Source organism: Patiria miniata, unplaced genomic scaffold (assembly GCF_015706575.1).
Source record: "Patiria miniata isolate m_02_andy unplaced genomic scaffold, ASM1570657v1 HiC_scaffold_17, whole genome shotgun sequence".
NCBI classification, from domain to species: Eukaryota; Metazoa; Echinodermata; class Asteroidea; order Valvatida; family Asterinidae; genus Patiria; species Patiria miniata.
Genome location: NW_024037055.1, coordinates 8,691,201 through 8,711,507, shown reverse-complemented (window position 1 = coordinate 8,711,507; position 20,307 = coordinate 8,691,201). Strand labels below are relative to the sequence as shown.

Below are 20,307 nucleotides of genomic sequence, written 5' to 3'. Positions count from 1 at the left end.
GACATACAGACAAACGAACAGACAACATATTCAGTGATCTGATAGGATTACTACATCACAACACTACCTACTAAGTGACTCTGAAAGCTATCAATGGAGCAGGCTTGGAAACCATAGTACAATGCGGTGGTCGGTAGAGATAGACTGACATACATACAAAAGACAGACAAAATGACAGTGATCTGACAGGATTGCTGCATAACAACACTACATACTATGTGACTCTGAAGGCTATCAATGGAGCAGGCTTTGGAAACCATAGTATAATAGACAGCAACGTGTAACTGCACAACCAATAGTCATTTAATGATATGTTGCCTCTGAATGCTCTCAGTAAAGCGGGCAATTATAGATGGGGGAGGCCTATGGAACCAACACTGACTTTCCTCTAAAGGTTTCCAGAAGAACAGGCTTTATTTTTACGATAGGACCAAACGTTATCTTTTTAAAGATGTCATCACAAAGTTACAATGTTAACTAATAGTAACGGAGTTCCCTTTTTACATTTTTAGGTGTAACTGTGCTACTTGAAGAGCCCGCGGCAGATGACGCCAACGCCACTTCCCTGTTTAGCAAGAAGTTTCAGGAGGAAGTTTACCCTCCTGGGGTGGAGAAAAGTGAAGACGCAACAAAGACTGGTACCTCCTGGTCAAAACCAGAGGATGAATCAATTGTCCGTTATGGTATGACAACTTGAAGTGCCTGTTCTGGTTCATTTTGCTGAGTCCCTACATCAAGCTAATTATCCATTCGAATATACTTCTGAACAGTTTTTAACTGACAGCAAATGGTTTAATTTTTGCCAAAACTTTTTATTGTCAGTGTCTCACTGACTGACCACATGTGCTCAACACAGAACACCTTGCCTGCAGTTCTGACAGCTAAAATATTTCATTATCTGACCATTCACATGTAAACCTCCATCCTTTCACTTTGTGTCAGTGAGACGTCTCATTGTTGGGTATCTGTCCTTGTCTAATTCAGACCACATTGTCCATTTATGCGAAGAGTTTCCTTGTATAAGTATCTAATACGATGTATCTCGCTTCTTTGTAGAGTATTGTGTGAGTAGCTCAGCCGAGCTCTCAGATGACATTGTTCCATGCATGGTGGTTGGAGGTAACTCCTCTGGCTCAGTGGCCATAGAGAATGGAATGATCAACGTCCGGGCCGGTGAACGGGAAGAAAGGTTCAATATCACGGACTTTCAAGCGCCAAATAACGCCAATCAAGTGGACGTGACTAAAAAGGCTGCCAAGTTCAATATGGAACCTGGAAAGTAAGTGTGTATATGTATTTACCCCAATCAGTATTACAGGCCGGGTTATATTGCATGCAAGGGAAGACTGCCATATGTATGCTATACTCTGGACCTTTACTGAGCGAAGCTGACAGTGTTACAGCCAACAGTGTTACAGTGTTACAGCCAACATCAACGGCCTGCATCAACGGCCTGCATAATATTACATCCCTGAGATTATGCAGTATTCCACCAGAACCAGAACCTAACATCACGCCAACTGTTAATCTTGACATTCTAAGTATTAATTGGTTTATAAGTTACTTATATCCAACTGAGCAACTTAAGACATTGAATCAGATTGAAACATTTTGACTTAAGACTGATTAACTATAAAATTTGACGACATTTTTATTACCACTTAGGCTTCTTCATACCCGGATGAAGATGTGTAACGCAGCTACGCTGTGTGTGACAGTATCAGCAGGAACCTCAACCGTGCTAGGTCAGTATTAAAAACCACAAAACATGGACACTTCGCGTGCATTTTGAAGACAGACATTAACTAGAGCTCTTTGTTTTGCGGTTTCTAAATCTTGTTACCACCATGTTTTGTATAAGGGCCAAGTCATATTTAATGTGGACGGCAAAAGGTAAGAAAAAACAACATAGTAGTATCGTGCCATTCTTTTTAAGGGTTAGCATTGATGCTTAACATGTGTTCATCTCAAACAATAAAAATTCTCGCTTGTCAACTAATAACTACCTAGTTTCACTAAAATTTTTAACAGGAGACAGTGATATGGTGACGACATCAACCAATGGTACAGACCTTGTTCTGACCTCACCGACAAGTAAGAGGAGGAGAAAGAGATCGATAGATAACCACTTTGATTTCACTGTGGCTACAAAGGGAGGTGGGTAATACTAATCATAATAATCTTATATAGAGTCTTATATAGCGCACGTATCTACCAACAATTAGGTACTCAAGGCGCTGGTACTCTCTAAATTTTAAAGAGTGGAAAATCACTCCATTCGAGTGAAGACTCACTCCCACAGTTGGAAACTAGGGACTAGACGTTTTAGAGTAAAATTTCTTTAATCGTAAAGATCGAGATTTCACTCGAGCTTTGACTGAAGTGATTCATTTTTCATTTTTTGTCAATCGAAAATGAAAGTGATTTTCACTCTAAAACAAGTAAACTCTAATTTCACTCTTTGGAATTTAGAGAGTAATTATGTCTATTTTTAAAGACAGGCAAATAAAGTTTATGAGAAATATGAGACCCATTATGTAGCACCTTTTTAAATGGTATACAAGGTGCATGGGCGCATATTTCAGCTACTGCTTCAAAATCATGTTGTACCCATCAGAACAGGTACATCGAAATCATGTCATACCCATCAGAAGATAAATGCCGTGAATGATTATGTTCTCATTAAAATTCGTACAATTCAAACCTTATCCCAGTTTCAGCAGAGAAGCCAAAAGAGATGCTTCTTGTAGTAATATGTTGATTTCTTTTTTCTTAAATGTCTTTATTTACCTGGATAAGCGTTTCGTGTCCATTTACCTGTCAATCTTACGTGTATAATGCTTTAATTTGATTCAATTTGATCTGGTTTTCTTAGTGAGTGCAGTATTTTCACTCAAGAGTTTACACATTATTGACCGAATGAACTCTGCGTGAATTTCTTAATTGTGTATTGCAGGTTTACACCGGGGTGGGTCACTCATCCTAGGCCTGCTGGATGTCAACAGAACCAAACAGGAATTCACATCGGCTGCTGCCCTGGATTATAAACCCTACATCACCAATCCCCTGTACACCATCCAGTACACATCAAGAGTTCTCAGAAACAGGTTGGTGTGGCTATTCAATGCATATTTCAAGAAAAACGCTGTATGGATTGACGAAATTAAGACATTCCCAAGTCGTGGTGTTGAAAGGGATATTATTCCTAATAATTTGCGAAGAAACATATTTTGGTTTAAAGGAGTACAGCGGTTGGCTGTATAGAGTGGTCCTTCGTGGCTGTGGTTGAACAGTTCATTTAAGTCTGTACAGAAAAATGGAAATGAATAATGAACTGGAAAAAAAACATATGCATATGGTCGCTGCAAGTGTGGTCCATTCAGCATCAGGACCCTTGAAGCACGCTGGCGACTCTTCGCCCATGTCCTGCAGCTAAAGAGAGATGTACCTGCTTAGAAATTCATTGACGAGTACTTCGGCACAGAAGCAGGCAGAAATCAGACCGATTTCAAAATCAGATCTATTTCAAAACAGTCGATATTTAGTTGGGTGCATTCGTCACATTCTTTTAGAAGTTTTCTGATGTAGAATTAAAAGTGTTCAAGCAGGGCTCTGCGTTTATAATGACAAAGGCAGGGAAGGAAACACAAAATACTTCGTTTCAAATACAAGTTCTTGTTTATTCCCCATAGAATTCGTTTTGTGTATGAGCCAACATTCTATATAACGAGTCTTGGGCAGACTGAGCTCCGTGGACCACTAATGATCAACGTAACACTCAGTACACCTCGGAACTGGACAGAGGCAAAACCTAGACTCATTTACTGGGACAGAGGTGAATAGATACACTGAAATTACCATTATTTTCTTTGCTCTGAATAAATTATGAATGTGTTAAGTTTCATTTTGTAATAGTTTACTCAGGCACTTTCCTTTTATAGGACCCCAGTGAAAAGGCCCCAGTGGGCATCCAAGAAGAAATCAACCGTCCTTTGTTTCTTAAGTTGATCTTTGTATTGTTAAGTGCAGTGTGTGTTTTTGTGAATTTAATCCAAATTATAACTGTGAATTGATTAGGCCAGAGTCCTTAGCTGACAACGTTTTAAAGGGGAGCGGATGTTTATGATGTTATGTGCCAACCAACCCTTAGTGAAGCTGCAACAAAAAAATCATTATGTGTGGTTATCCGCATGATAACCACACTTTTACCGTCATAAATCGTACCTTTGTGTAGATAACTCTGAATGGAGAGATGCAGCCAAGACGTGCAGTGATGTAGATCGGATAACCTACCTGGACGATGGGAACAAGGTCAATGTTGAGGTTGGTGATTCTCCTGATAGGCCTACTTTATAGGCCAACATTTAAGGAGACACATCGGAAACACAGTTATATTCCACAATTTAAAACAATAGCAATGTCGTTTTAATCTGAACAATCTAGACTAAAGCAGGGTTTGAAGTTGGTATGACTTGCAGTTTACTATGTGCCTCATCTGTACAATTGGCACGTTAATTCTGAAAATAATCCGAGCACTCTGATTTAAATGTTGAGTGTTTACCCATGCATCAGTTCCACTAAGAACTCCTTTTCACTGTCTTCACGGCGCTGCCATAAACATCTAATTTTCCATCTTTACAAAGTAAGAATCTTAACTCTTAATTATTTCAGCCAATTATGCTTTGTTTCATTACTTATCTTTCGGCTAAAAAAGGAATCTGTGCTTCTTTTACCTTCGCGTGGTAGGTTTGTTCTACATGGGCTCCTGCCTCGTCATCCTCAGAGCCAGGTCGAAAGCGACGTTCTGTGCAAGAGGAGTCTTTCCCATCTGACACGGCTTACTTCAGCCATGAGACTCAGTTTGCATTGGCTGAGGTTCTTGATGCCATCCCGAATACCCCGCCTGTAATCATAAACCTGGTAGAGACTATGTTCATGAATGAAGATGAAGGTTAGTATATCCATGGCGGAAGAATGCATCTGGAAAAATAGCCCGTATGCTAAAATTCGAATATAAAAGAAAATATGAAAGATGTGGGGCATTGTTTAATTTTTTAAGAAGTTTAGTTAACGATTCAAACACATTTCCTAGAAATCCAGATGTTAACACTAGAATTGTTCTACTTTGTTTGACCACGGAATCTACACACAAGGATAAACGACTGTTCGGAGCTTTACTACATAATGCACCGAGCGGACTTGTCTTAATTGGTTGGACGCGTGACAACGGATACCAGTTGGTTTGTAATCGCGTATTTTCCAGGTGTACCACTGTGTCGTGTTCTTTTTTTCGCATGACATCTAAAACGGAAATATGCATGAAACTGTTAGCAAAACTACTCCTTATATAAGATATAATGTTCCAAAATTGCTTTAAAAAATAAATACTTTAGGATATTACAGACAGTATTGTGCATTTTGTGTCGTCATAGATGAAGTATTTACCCGGGAAATAAACCAATTTCGAGGAAAACACCATTTACCCCAATTTTGTGTTTAATTAGGCTTTCATTAAGAAGTTTTTGAGAGATTTGGTCCCGAACCGTTGAAAGAAAAATATCATTACATAGCTCATTTAAATGCCAAAGATACTGTGGTCGGCGTTATCATGGCTGTGAAGTTATCACTTATCAGAATCTTATCACTTATCAGAATAATAAAGACCAAAAACATAGACTCATTAATATTCACAAATATAACTAGCTGGCTTGATAGATTTCGACACCAGATCGGGCGCAGTGCCCTGCAAGTCTGAAAGCCGCCGCGCGCAGGGGTCTTTGTTCACAAGTATTCGTGGTATTTGCCACCTGTGCGGTCTGTTATCACTCGTCTAACCAGGAGTTTGGCCGAGTCGTTAATCCTTGTGTGTAGAATCCTTGGTTTGCCAAGTATCCATCAATATATATATTGTTACATTTTGGGAACAAGTAGCTAATATGTTAAATTGGTTGCTGAAGTTTGCTTTTATTTTGCTTTTATTATTTTCTGCACACTTGCCTTATTATTGCAGGAACTTTGGTGTACACATTCCAAGCTAGCGATGCTGAAGATGACATCTTAGTCTTTGAGCTTGGTAGTAACAAGGACGTGCAAGGGACAGCAACAATTACGGAAACTGGTGAATTCAGCTATACACCTTGTGCTGATTGCCATGGTACTGTCACTCTGCAAATCACAGGTAATATTTTGGGTGTTTTTTTTTAAATCACTTTTTGCCAGGCACGTTTGACATCATGTGCTTCTCAGTATAGCATTTTCTTATTATTAAGCACTTCAAAGTAGCCCTACTATGTAGTTGTTTGTTACAAGTCCAATTGTTATGTCTGTAATCTGAACGGTTCGGTTCGGTTCGGTTCGGTTCGGTTCGGTTCGGTTCGGTTCGGTTTGGAGGTCTGTGGTACAATTACAAATCGGTTAGATTTTGGAAGTGCTCAGGATCTGGGTTACCGGTTAAATTAACCCTAGTTGCGACTCTGCAAAGCGAGTGCCAATTAACAAGCGTCTAGCAGCCAGTCCAGATGATAATATTCAGGCCAGGCCGTGACACTTGGCCATACGGCTGGCAATAATTAACGCACAAGTCTATTATGGGAAGTGGCTGAGCAGTGGCTTCCAAAGGTGCGCGTGTTGTGTACATGTACATAACCGTAGCCAAGTGATACAGACGCAGCCTGGACAGAATGAAAACAACGAGTTAACAGTTTTCTTGTCACAAGAGGGCCACGTTATGCATGGCTCGTAGTGTGTTTCATTTTTTTTCTGGGTACACGTTAACACCGTGACATGGATACTATCGTGATTGCTTGCGCAGCTGGCACAGGACTTGTGCCAGTGTGAAGTCTCGATTTACCTCGTGCCATTAACAATGATTAACTCGTTATTCTGGACATTCTTCTGTAACTGGAAATTCTTCTGTAACTGGATTTTCGTCACATGGAAAGCACGTACTGCACACACCCACTGTGCAAACGATATACGTGAAGAGTTTTAAAGGTGTCGACCGGGGTAAAGTTTTGCGTATTAAAATTAGGCATACATATCTTTTTTTGATGCAAGTTAAGAAACATGGAGCTACACAGAGACGTGGGTTGACTAGCAACAGCTCTCAAAGTTTGGTCTCCCAAAAAGTGGTTCCCAAAAATTACGGCGTGGGGTTCGGGGCCCGCTTAAGGACCCGGAGGTGGGGTTTTTTATTATTATTATTATTATTTTGATTCTAGATGCTCGGTGGTGCGATCTGAGGCATTTTCTGACCACTTTGACCAATTTGAACGCCCTTTTCGTAACCTTTTTGTCCTAGGTCAGCGATTGCCGGTGTGGAAGGTAATTCTGTCCCCCGGTAAAACTGTCCGGGGGGACAGAATTACCTAGGTAAAAGTGTCCTCCCCGGCCCGTTAATTCTGTCCCCCCCCCCCCCCAGGTAATTTTGTCCCCCAGGTTTTTTTGTCCCCCTCTTTTGAAATCCGGAAGGCCAGTTCTCTTTATTGTTTTTATGAATTCACTCTACAAGGTATACATTTTGGACGTTTATTCTGCCCTTCATGAATATACAAATTTAATTTTGTCTATTAGATGATAATGTGAACACAATGTTTCTATTTGGAGTACGGTGAAATCGCGATTCTACTACTGCTTGGATTGGTCTGTGTTCCCATCATAGCGCGTAACGAAATTTCCTATTGGATGAATTTCCATTGTAGGGGGAGACGCATGTACACATGTGATAATCACTGCCACATATCTTGCAGCATGTACTGGCGCTCGCGACACGCTGCTGCTCTCAGTATATACTGCATGGGGACACATTTACCAGGGGCACACTTTCACCGTTAGGCAGGGGGACATTTTTACCTGGAGGGGGACAAATCTACCTAGGTAAAAGCAAGGGCGGATCCAGGGGGGGGGGCAAAGGGGGCCATGGCCCCCCCCAAAAAAAAAAACTTTTTTGTTTGTTTTTATGTGACATCGCAATAAAGGCCTACAATGAGTACACCACCATCTTTTCCTCAAAAAAACATTGGTTAAAGTGGTCAGAAATTGCCTCAGATCGCACCACAGAGCATCTAGAATCCAAAACATTTTCGGGGCCCTTAAGCGGGCCCCGAACCCCACGCCGTAATTTTTTTGACCCACTTTTTGGGGGGACCCAAAAAATGTTTGGCCCCCCCCCCAAAAAAAAATTGTGTTCTGGATCCGCTCTTGGGTAAAAGTGTCCCCGGACACATTTACCGGGTCACGAGCCGGTTAATGTGTCCGGGGGGCACATTTACCAGGGGGACAGAATTACCTGGCACACCGGTGTTTACATATTCGCAGACACACCTGCCTACGCCGTCCAGAAACAGATATTTTTTTTCACAAGACAGCGTGCAAAATCATGTGGCCCCCCCCCCCCCGAACAAACAAACCTTCACTGAATAAGAACAAGATCTAAAGTAGAAACACAGTTAGGTTCCACCCACAAATTCTGGAAAAGTACCTCACTAAACAAAACTCCATGAACAGATCTGAAACACTATAGTGAACACTAGACAAGAAACATACATGGGGTTATATAAGCAGTGTTTATTTTTGAAGTTCTCAAGTTTGTGTAAGTCTTAAACTACCCATAGCGTTCGGAAAAAATATTTTAATAGGTAGTTTAGCGTCCTCTATGGCAATCCAGAATAAATACCTTTTGCAAAATGGCCTCCGGTTTTCGGTTTAATATTTGAGCTGCGGCTGTGCAGAATGTTCGTTTGTTACTAAACAGTACTGTAACTAGGTAACGAACTAACTAATTAACGGAAAGACATGATGATTTGTTGGGCGGTTGTCCACAGCTAAACAAAATGCATGTGTAATATTTTTCAACTCAATGAATTTTCCTAAAATTCCTTTAATATTTAGGTCTGACACAGAGAATCCTACGAGTTTTTATCAATAAAATCCTCCTAACTGAACTATCAAATTAATGACAAGCATGACGGTCACTGAGTTGCACATTTTGCACGGTTTTGGTGTTTTGATTAGGTTTATTATTTTAGTCTTTGATTTTGATCAACAAGATTTCGGGGATGTTTGCATTTTGAGAGATTATCCGGCCACCAACCAATATTTGTCTACAATCTACTTGTTGATTAAAGATGTCATCCCGTCAAGTTGTATGGGTCATCTTTCACGAAAATACAATGATTTTTTAGTTCATTATAGGAACCCCAGTTTAAAGGTATTTTCATAATGTTAAATTTTGTTACTGAAATGGAATTCGAGATGCTATCTGAATATCTGCCATGAACGAGTATAGCTATGGCAAAGGAGATCTAAGACGAAATACTTCCATCAAAGTTCGGTTTGACGCGGGGATTTTTTTCTTTCTGAAATGAAGGCGCAGATGAGAGGTCAGACGCTAGGGAGAGGCAGAGCGGTGATACTTGCCTCCTTCTTATCTCCCGCCAGCGAAGGTTATTACCATTGCCACGCACAACAGCCACTAGGATCTGTAGTGCAAGGATCCTCGAAATAGCCGCAGCCTACGTCATCCCGTACTAGAGAAAAAAATAAAAACTAATTATTCCTTAAACAAAATACAATTTGGCACATCGATCCCAATGACAAATACTCTCACCCATTAGGTCTACATATGTCTCTTATTTCAACCCAAATTAACTTTTTCCCCAGTTTAGAAAGAAACATAATTGGACAGTCCTGGCATTATTCCTGGGACATCCACTCCCCATCCCCCGCGACGAACGTCTTTTGGGCTTAAATTTCTTGTGTTGTTCTGCTTCTTGTGTTTTGGGCTGTGTGTTGCTATGGAGAGTACCCCTTGGCCCCCACCCCACTTGGCACAGCCCATTATTAGGAGATGGCTTGGCCAGATGATTAACCCCTCCCTTTATTCTCGATCAGCCACAGACAACATGAGGTCAACATCCAACTTTTAGTAACATTGAATCGCAAGGGCAATGTGAACTTTTGAAACTTTTATACATGCGATAAAAATGAATTGTCGTTCAACAGAATCAGGTTGACCATTCAACCCAACTACAAACAATATAGTCAGAGTATTACACATACCTTGACGTTCTTCACTGACTGCATGTTGGCCAGAATCGCCATCACTCCGTCCTACGAAAAAAAAACCACAAAACGGCACAAAAAAATGATTGTTTGTTTATGAATTATGATCTATCAGCTTAATTGCCAACTACCTCCATTTGAATTATTATTTGAACTTTCCTATACTGTCCTATCGCGTTAAATGATTGCAGAGAACTTAAACTGCTGTTTTTTGGAATCTCCAATGCAAAACAGAATAAATTACGTTTTGATGTGTAAGGTATTCCTAATGTATAATAATAATATCGGAGTCTTATATAGCGCACGCTTCTACCAACTATTAGGTACTCAAGGCGCTGGAGATATGTCTATTATTAAATAAAGGTAAATAAGGTTTATGAGAAATATGAGACCCATTATGTAGCACCTTATAAGGGTTTACAAGGCGCTGCGGCGAATATATTGCAGCCACTGCCAGAAACACCGGGGCAAACCCCTTCTCTTAGCGACAAGTGTTACTGGGTTCTTTAACGTGCATTACACAACACACGGGACCTACGACTTTATGTCCCATCCGAAGGACGAAGCAATAATAGTAAAGTGCCTTGCTTAAAAGCACAAGCACCATGTTCCCACGGTCAGGATTCGAACCCATGTTCCACGGCACACGAGTCGAACGCCCTAACCATTGCACCACAGCACCCCAACATAAGACCTATATGTCGCGTGTGTTGTTATATTTACCTTGCAGACTAGCTGCTTCACTAGTCATCACAGTACCAGCAATCAAGCCGATTATCAGAAGAGTGACCAGTAACATCTTCATTGTGAGAAGTGGGAAATTCAATGCCGTTCAAAGGAAATGTCTGTGGATCTGTCGCCAAAAGAGAAAAAGAACAATAGGAACGGGTCAAATTCGAATACCGATCTTATCCTTCACCAGCAACAAAACAATTGCTCACTATCTTCGGGGTGCATAACAACTTAACCTGTGGCAGTTTCAGCTCAGTGAGAAACAGAAAACACATGTACCATACTTATAGGGTTTCATAACTGGATCCCGTTGCTAAAACTTGCTAAAGCCCGGTTCAACATACTCCAAGCGAACGCGAATGCGAAGCGAATTCGAAGTCATGAAACATTCGCTCATGCGAAATTCGCCCGAGTTGAAAATGTTCAACTTACGAATTCGCAGCGCGAATACTTGCCATTACGTCACAATTCGCGTTCGCTTTCGCGCCGAGTATGAACCGGGCTTAACACAGTAAAAACAAAGTGCGCTCAAGTCACGGAAGTATATATTGCAAAGGTTTTTCTATCGTTTCTAAACATGGTTTTAGCACACACAAAAAGGTCCGAGTGAAACGCCACCTTGTCACCTATAAATTATAAGCAGTCAAGAAAAAAGAACAACTATTATGTCATGTACACGTACATGAAAATAACGTTCGAATACTTACGTATCTTCAGTGTACTTCTCTGTTCTTTGTATCAAGCAACGCTGCAGTATGCTGTCTGGTTGATGTCAGAGACAATCATTCTCTCAGTGACAGCAGGAAGTTTATATATTTCCAAACCGCTCTTGTAATACAAACTCAACAGACCACCAAATTGCATCATTGTCTACCAAACCTGACTGTAGACGCTCATAATTATCTACAGATGTACAGACATTAGTGTCGCCCATCAAATCCAACCATGCATGTCCGTGACAGATCCATGTCAATATTGTCGTTGTGAAATTTGAATTCGTTGGCCATTCTCTGGAAAAGTCATTGCGTTTTTAATCGCGTGTTCTATGTTTCTTTTCATTATTGAGACCATTATCCACTCCAAAACCTAGTCGAAGTGGTCAGAAAGGTGTTAAGATCACAATAAGTGCCTACTTCATAATTCAGCGTGGTTTGTGTAGTCACATATACTGAAATGAAGTTGAGTACAAGCCGATGATCGGATGAGCGGAGGGGAAGGGTGAAAATGCGAGGCGTATAAATAAAGTTTACGGACGTAGTTGTAATTCATAGAAATTGCTTTCCTTTTGCTGCCTTTGGTCAAATAATATAATACTTGATTTGATTTTCTTTAACTAATCAGATATCTCTAGAAAATAAGCAGAATCTGCGGGTGAGGTGTTATAAAACGAACGCAAACTGCTTTGACAAGAGGTACATACTTGCAAACATCAAAAAATAAAACTACCAAGTGTTTCGAAATACCTTACGAAAATGTTGGTAAATGACAGTCTAAAGCATCCTGTATAATTATGGCACCTGGTGTGAAGTCATTTTCAAGAAAAATGGTACTTTTGTATACATTTCCAACGTTGGTCGGCTGATCACCGTTGGAAAAACCTAACTATTTTTCAACCACTGCTCCAAATTTACCATTTTTGTTCCAGTCCAAATGTTGTTTGCTATTGGTTCCATGTTCATGAACGGGTGCACGCCAGCTAGACTGGTCCCCTTACCTTACAATTTTTCCGGCATTTTTGATCCATTTCATCTTCAGTGGAGTCAGGGAACCAGACTACCTGAACATTTTTGTTTTTCTTGGTTTTTCCAGCATTTTCGAACGCAAAACTTCAAACATGTCAGTGTAACAATATTTGATCTATTATACTGACAACCAAATAATTCATTTCTGAAAATTACAGCAAAAGCCAATAATGTACATTCCCTTTAAAACTGTGATCCATGGAGTGTTCAATTTTTCTCAGAACTCGAAGCATTCAGTACCATAATATTCTAGTCCGTTTTCCGAGTAGAGTTGCAATCGTACCTTACCAGATTTCCTCTTGTCTTATGCAGGAAAATTGTATTTTGTACAGTGTATAGCTACGAACCATTCTTTCGTTAGCTCAGAGCAGAATTTTATTATGCCCATGCAAAGACAAAAACGCCATAAAACATTTATTTTTAGATGAAAATAAGTATTGCATAAACTCCAAGAACGTTAGAGGCTCCGTCAAACTCCATATTGGCGTTTACCGATATTGACTCTATTTTTCAGTCCAGCCATAATGTGCAGTATTTTTTACAGGCCTACATTTTCCAGGGCAGCAGCAAAGTTAAAATATAGTAAATAGCGACAGCACACCAATATAGCTCAGCGTGATTTTTTCGCGTGACGCACGCCGGGCCTGTACGCGCAGTGTCCGGTCGGTCATCCACGTGACCGTCCGTGCACGGTGACATCACTTGTGCCGGTGCCGGCAGCCTAGCCCGTGATTCAGCCCGCGGTTCAGCCCGTGATTCAGCCCGCGGTTCAGCCCGCGGTTCAGCCCGCGGTTCAGTCCGCGACTCAGCCGGCAATTTGGTGGATGGTACCCCGAAACACACAGTTATCTTTTTCTCACTCGTGCGGAAAGGAGCCCTGCTGATTTCCTTCGACCTCGTGCGAGTTTTTTTCTATTTCGTTCCTCAAAAAATCACTTTTAGGCTAGTTAGTAAAACTTGTGACGATTTTAAAAGGTTCACTCAAGAAAAAAGTCACAAATCCTGGAGGCATTGAGAGAAAATGACTCGAATGTTTGAACCCTTCTACATTTTCATTGGCCCTTTTTTCATGAATTGGTTGACTGAATGGTATTGGGGGAACAATTCTTCAATGCAAATTAATATTCATGGCCTTAAAGAAGGAAGAACAATTCGTTGAAAGTATTTTCAGCAAGGAGCTCGCATAATTCACCCTTGCACTAGAAATAGGCCTCCTGCCTCCGTGTTGTTGATGAATTGCTCTAGAAAACTAGTCTGAGTATCACCCGTCTTCCACGGAGCCAAGTCTCCTGTCTAACGCCTAATATGTCTAGACATGCAGATATATGCAAGCCGCGCGCCAGCCAATCGGAGTCGACTTTACTAAAATCGTGACTTCATTTCATTCCCAAATCAGGACTAAACTGTGATTGGTCAATTCGAATGCAGTGTTTTTTAATACAACAGCCGCCGCGCGCGTGTCGCGTAACATAATACAGAGCGCGTGACTACGGCCTTTGTTGCTGTGTCTAGCGTTTTTTTTCTATCCATGTCTTGACGCAACAACGGGCAAATGACCCATGACCCAACATAGAAAGCACCCGCTGATTGGTCAAAATCTAGAGGTCGAGATGCGGCTGTCCAAGTTGCATAATTAATCAGCGAATCTATTCAAAAATTATAGACCATGGCTTTCGCCACGGTATATTACATAGACTACTAGAAAACAAACCAGTCAACCAAATTAAAAGAAGAAGAGAAAAAGTATGCAGTCGCCATTTACTCTATTTAACTTTGCTTCCGCCCTGGAAAAAGTAGCCCTGTAAACTGCACATAATGTCTAGACTCAACAATAGAATCAATATCGGTAGACGTCAATATGGAGTTTGACGGAGCCTCTAACGTCCTTGGAGTTTATGCGATATAATTTTTCTCATCTAAAAATAAATGTTTTATGGCTTTTTTGTCTCTCCATAGACACAATAAAATTCTGCTCTGAGCTTACGAAAGAATGGTTTGTGAATATTGTACACTGTAGGAATAATATTTTCTGCATTAAGATAGAGGGAAATTGGTAAGGTACGATTGCAATTTAGAAAATGGACTAAAATATTATGGTACTGAATGCTTCGAGTTCGATTGAGAAAATAAAATCGAACACATAACTTCATGGATCACAGTTTTACTGTACTGACCCCGTGTAAAAGCAGTCTATGTTGATAACGCCTCACCAACATTTTTTTAGCTTATTTTCTAGAGATATGTCTGCTTAATTTAACAAAATCCAATTCAAGTATTATATTATTGGACCAAAGGCAATAAAAGGAAAATGTCTTCTTTGAAAATAAGAATTGCATGCATCAACGTTCATAAATTTTCATTTATATTCCACACATTTTCACCCTTCCCTCTCGCATCATATACTAAACTTCCGTTCAGTATTTTGTACACTTTAATTAATACAAACCACGCTAAAGTAGGCACTTTTTATTTTGACACCTTTCCGAATACGTTGGGGCATGGTCGGGGATTGTCACTTCAATTTTGCCCGAGGGGTGGGGATTTTGTAACTTCAAAAGTGACAATCCCGACGTCTTGGGTTGGGCAGCCAGGGGGGTGGAGGGGTGGGGGAAACTTTGATAGGCGCATAAGTTTTCATGAAATTACAATTGAATGCAGGCGAAGTTTGCACTATCAAGTTAAGTCAATACAGATTTCCACGACGGTGTGCGTCGGGGAGATGATAACCGGTACAGTTCAAATGATCTCGCGCATTTTCGCTTGTGCGTCATCACGTGATTTGTCAACGGTCGAATGCCGTAATGGCGGCAAGTTTATTTTCACAACCTTGTATTACGCGTGCAAGACGTAAACACAGACAGCCCGGTATGTCAAGAACTTGGTCAAAAATGTTTGGCCCGTGGTCGAGGGACGGTGACTCCATCAGTAAAGTGTGATGAGATGACTTGACGTCGAGTATTACCTCCGCCAAGCTTCATCGGTTTTATTTGTTTGTTTGTTTGTTTGTTTGTTTGTTTGCTAGTTGCAGTATATTTTTGATAAATGCAAATTCATGACGAAAATATCTTTGACGCTGTTTCCTTCTTCCTCTTCAGTGAAAGAGATAAAGACTTTAACTGAGCGAGAACCTCTGTCTACTAACGCCAGTTTTACAATTGAAGTGAGACCGATCAACGATATCCCTGTATTGTACAGTGCTATGAATGGCCAGGTTGTTGGCAACGGCCGCATCGATTTGGTAAATTATGTTTCATTCTCTCGCACGAAATATCGATACCTTATATTTAGAAGAATTGTTTGAATCCTAGTGCTTTCCTTCTCCGAAATTGAAGGTATTTTCATTCCTGAAAGAAAGCCTCACTTGAAATCAATTTATGCAAACAATTCACAATCTTGTCCTCTTACGTCTTTTTCAATATGCATTTAAAACAAAAGAGCAATTCACCAACAATAATTAGCTTTTATATTGTTACCTTGTCAACCACAAATATAGGCCCTGGTGATTTTTGCAGGTGTCGTAAGCCTTCACTGTGCCAAACCCTACTTTGTTGTAGCAGTTTGTGACAGCTGAATTTACTTTTTAAAAATTCTCCATTTGTTTTCATGAAAAGCTAACAGTTGAGCAGAACACACTATCCAATGTGGCCTACAAGGACCTGAGGGCTGAGCTTGGAGCGTATGACGTTGACAGCGATGATAAACTGACCATTATAACCCAGCCCCCGACCTATGGCACTCTGACGCTGATAGAGGAAGTAAAGACTGTGCCGTCTACGCAGAAGTGCAGTGAGCCCTCTGGAGACAGGGAGGGGCCAGTCATCCCATGTGGGCTAAAGTTGCCTCGTGAAAAGGTAACCTGCAGTGGTAATTTGTTAATAGTGTTTGGCACGGTTTCTTGCTTACTAAGTGTTCTGTCATGCTGATTGAAGCTCGATTTATAGTGTTCCTCTGCTTTAAAATTTAAGCGTGTGATTAATCACGCTTAATTCATAGAAATATTTATTTTCTGGTGCAGTTGAATCAACTTCGGTTTGATCCCAATCCTGGCACCCTGTTCCAGCACCTTAAGATGTTTGGATCAATTTTTAGAATCATAATTAAGTGTAAACTTTCTAATAATGGTACACCACCGATGTACAGCCATTCCTGCACCATGGTGCTGTTTGCTTTCAGCAACCGGTGGAATTGTCCATACAACTTTACTATGTCACGTCTGTTCTCAGCTATTGTATGATGTCTATTCACATTTTAAAGGTCCATATTTTCTCATTTGCCCCATCAATGTCGGCTTATACACCCGTTTTATACTGGCATTCCAGAGTTGCGCCAAACCAATCTATTTCTTACATCTTAGCTGGAGGGATGTTCATGCACAAGATGTCAAAAGCTCTTTTAATACGGAATGATTATTTCAGACGGCACTCTCAATATTAAATAAATCCTAAACTGTCTGAAATTATAATATATATTTGGGGGGATTTTCGTCACTCAAAAACTCTTCGGTTCAGCGCGTCTCTGAAACGCTGGACAAAGATTTTCTCCTACAGTGCACGATGAGCTCTTTTAAACTGCCTGAGGTTAATTGATTTCACTTTAAGTTAACTTACATTTGAGTGTAAACTGTTGCTTTTAGGAGGACATGAGCTGGACAACATCAACATTCACCTACACTCCGAACCTCAACTATCACGGCAAGGATAGTTTCCTTGTGTTAGCTGAAGACCGGTCAGGAGCCAAGTCTCAGCTACTCGAAGTACAGATTGCTGTGCTGGTCAATCCTTGCATCAATGATGGCGTCTGCAGAGGTGGGTTACTCTCTTGCAACGCAATTTCATCAATTGATTCATGCGCTCAACTTATTCCACCATCCTCTGAACGTGTGTGGAATCCGTCAGTATGGTGGAAAAAGGAAAGAGGATAAATTTCCCCATGTCTCTGACAAAAAAAACGAGTCATCGATGTTACGCGAGGAGATGAGAATGGGTTTTGTAAAACTGTGTATGACAGCCCGTCCGACTAATATAAAGGCCAGCAAGTCGGACTAATATCAAATGTAGGCGGTTTCAGACGGACAGACAGAGACAGACAGACATTTTACTTCAATTAATCGCGGCCCATTTGATTTCGTTCTATTTTTACTTTAACATCAATGGTTAAAGATATGTCCATATCAGCATTGTACTGATTCTAGTTCCGAGTTTGGCAGTTTCATCGACTTAAAGTTACGGTTTTTACATAATTAAGTGAAGATGATGACACGGATCCCAAGTTGACAAAAATAAACTTGCCTAGCCTTTAATGCAAGTTCCAAGCCTATTAACAGCACATTGTTTCTTTTAAACAAAGGACCTGTGGAAGATCCTGATTGTTCCTCCCCTGCACGTAGCAGTGGGTTCGAATCCTACTCCTGCCACTGTGAGCCCGGCTGGGTTGGCGACGTCTGTGAGATTGATTATGATGAGTGCCAATCCACACCGTGTGAATATCCATACATCTGCTACGATCATCTGAATGGATTTGAATGTGCCTGTCCACTTTCAGATCCACTGTGTGATGGCTTGAGCTGGAGGTCAGTTCTATTACCGTTAAGCTATTTTTTTTCTTCCTGCCTATTGTGTGGTGATGGTATTGGTCCGGTAACAAATTTGTATTGACATCGACCAGTGTTCAAAACTTAGCGAACACCTTTCTGTCAAAAAAAAACAAATTTTGCGCGTTTTTAAACAACCTCAAATGACTTAGATGACCCTTGACCTCCGTTTTCACCCCTCCATCCAAGATAAATCAAAATCCATCAAATTTTGTGGGCAAAAAAAGTTTGAAGCATGAAAGAAGGCCTTTAATAACCCTTACATGTCATTTGACCTTAACAATCCGAGGAAACGTTTCATCAGATTGGTGTATGTACAATGATATAAATTCCCACCCCCAAAATAAAAAATGACCTGACTACTGTAAACTACATCATTATTGACCTCAGTTGATATTTGACCTAAGGGCTTTGCTTTTCGTACTCAATGACTCTCGTGTCCAAGTGTTACGGAATTCACGTGAATATTTGTGAAATGAAAGTAATATTTGAAACGCACTTTAACTTAATGATGGGAATACAGTAAACAGAATTTAGGACCGGTGTCACCCAGAATCCGTTGAGGCGACAAATCAACCAATTTAGTGTTGGTTACTTTACAGAATGGTTGAGACATTACCCAATTTTTAATTTTAATTTAAATCATGACACGTTTGAACTAAAGACCAAAACTTGAGTGGCTCTGGTCCGTTTTTAAAGTAAAAATCGTTTATATTGGGGTAAATTGGTATGTTAGACTGTAAATATGTTCGTCCTTACAAATAATTTTGATTACCATTGGTATTTGTTTCACTACTGATATTACAATGGACTGAACCAATTGTTACTGTTGCAATGGTTTTACATTTGAATTTAACAGTGGTTGTAATAGACCAGTATCATGTTGCGGCCATCTTGTTTTTTTCCCATTCCAATTCAATGTAACCAAAGCGAGGCTGGAAGGAAAAATAGTCTGGTTCCTTTTTTGCACACACAAAAATTATCAATCAGTACTGTTATTGGATTCAGGGAACATAACTAAAATGGTGGCAGCATGATAAAGGTCAATTAAACATCAATGATTACATTGATATACCATAATGACAGCAAGTCAGTAGGAAAACTTCATGCACAGTTTTTTTTTTTTAATGTCTTGAGAAACCCAATAACAGTGTTTTTCAATTCCAATGAACTTTTTTTTTTCATTTTAAGATTGAAAGTTATAATCTGCGTGGTAAGCTGTCTGGTTGGTTTGTCCGTCATTTGTGCTGTGGTCTTCTACGTGTACAAGAAGAAACGCAGCAAGAAGTAAGTTTAAACTACGTGTACAAATGATTGCAAAATAACCTGCGTTTTGATGTAAGGTTAAGGGAAGTAAGCGGGCAAGTTTGCATAAGATGTACATTTGTATCATGCTCAACGCCCCTAGTGTGATGTGGTGTCACCCCCCCCCCTCCCAACATTTCGAATTGCCCACAGCCGAGCAATTGTAGGATTTTTTTTCAACGCATCCCCTATCCCCCCCCAAAAAAAAAAAAAAATCAGCGACGCGGAATTCCGCCATTGCCCGAAGGCGGGGAGAGTTCATCGATTCATCATTGGTACATTTTTCCGGTCTAAAATTTCATTGTGAAAATAAAAAAAATAATAAACTGGTTCGTACTTGAAATCCAACATACCAGTGTAACCATTTTGTTAAGTGTACACATGTTTATCAGTTTTGGAAAATTTTAGGACTGTCACGGTGAAACGACTTATGTATTCCTTCTACTCTTATACAACAGATATTATATTACGGACCCTAACGGTGGTGGGCAACTGGCGTCTTATGTTCCCCCCTATACTCAGCAAGCCTTTGATGCTGCCACATTTGACGATGGCAGTGTCGATCATACAGATGCCGATGAGGAAGATGAAAACCAGGACTCTCCATCAGGAAGCTTACTCTCCATAAGCAAAACAAAAGGTGCTGAGGCCTCCTCATTGGATGGTGGATCTACTCGTGATGAATCTTCCCCTGCTTGTCCTTTATTGAGCCCTGCTACTGAAGTTGAGAAGTTGGTACGTCCAACCATGCACGTGGGGAGCTCTGTATGCCTCAATAAGGAGGTTGATGAACCAGCGGAGATGCTGACGTTCCAAAATGGAAAGGGCAGCCAACAAACAATCGGAGGTAAGTGCCATGACCTGGGTTCAATCTCA

General features: G+C 40.5%; 1 protein-coding gene and 1 long non-coding RNA gene across 2 annotated transcripts in view; one reads left to right on the top strand and one right to left on the bottom strand.

Annotated features, from left to right (window-relative positions):
* LOC119724011 overlaps nt 1–20,307 on the top strand; it is a 106,519-nt gene that overhangs the window by 84,106 nt on the left and 2,106 nt on the right. Inside the window, 15 exon segments of the mRNA XM_038194932.1 lie at nt 513–683; nt 1,057–1,279; nt 1,666–1,745; nt 2,032–2,157; nt 2,957–3,107; nt 3,693–3,835; nt 4,235–4,323; nt 4,747–4,951; nt 6,011–6,178; nt 15,632–15,774; nt 16,148–16,387; nt 17,170–17,341; nt 17,883–18,105; nt 19,318–19,413; nt 19,890–20,278. Of these exon segments, the coding sequence (XP_038050860.1) occupies nt 513–683; nt 1,057–1,279; nt 1,666–1,745; nt 2,032–2,157; nt 2,957–3,107; nt 3,693–3,835; nt 4,235–4,323; nt 4,747–4,951; nt 6,011–6,178; nt 15,632–15,774; nt 16,148–16,387; nt 17,170–17,341; nt 17,883–18,105; nt 19,318–19,413; nt 19,890–20,278 (2,619 nt within the window).
* Nucleotides 8,552–11,638, bottom strand: LOC119723759. The gene is made up of 4 exons (XR_005270572.1): nt 11,502–11,638; nt 10,786–10,915; nt 10,060–10,110; nt 8,552–9,527 (listed from the first exon to the last, which is right to left on the bottom strand). It is a non-coding gene; the product is annotated as an uncharacterized LOC119723759 (long non-coding RNA).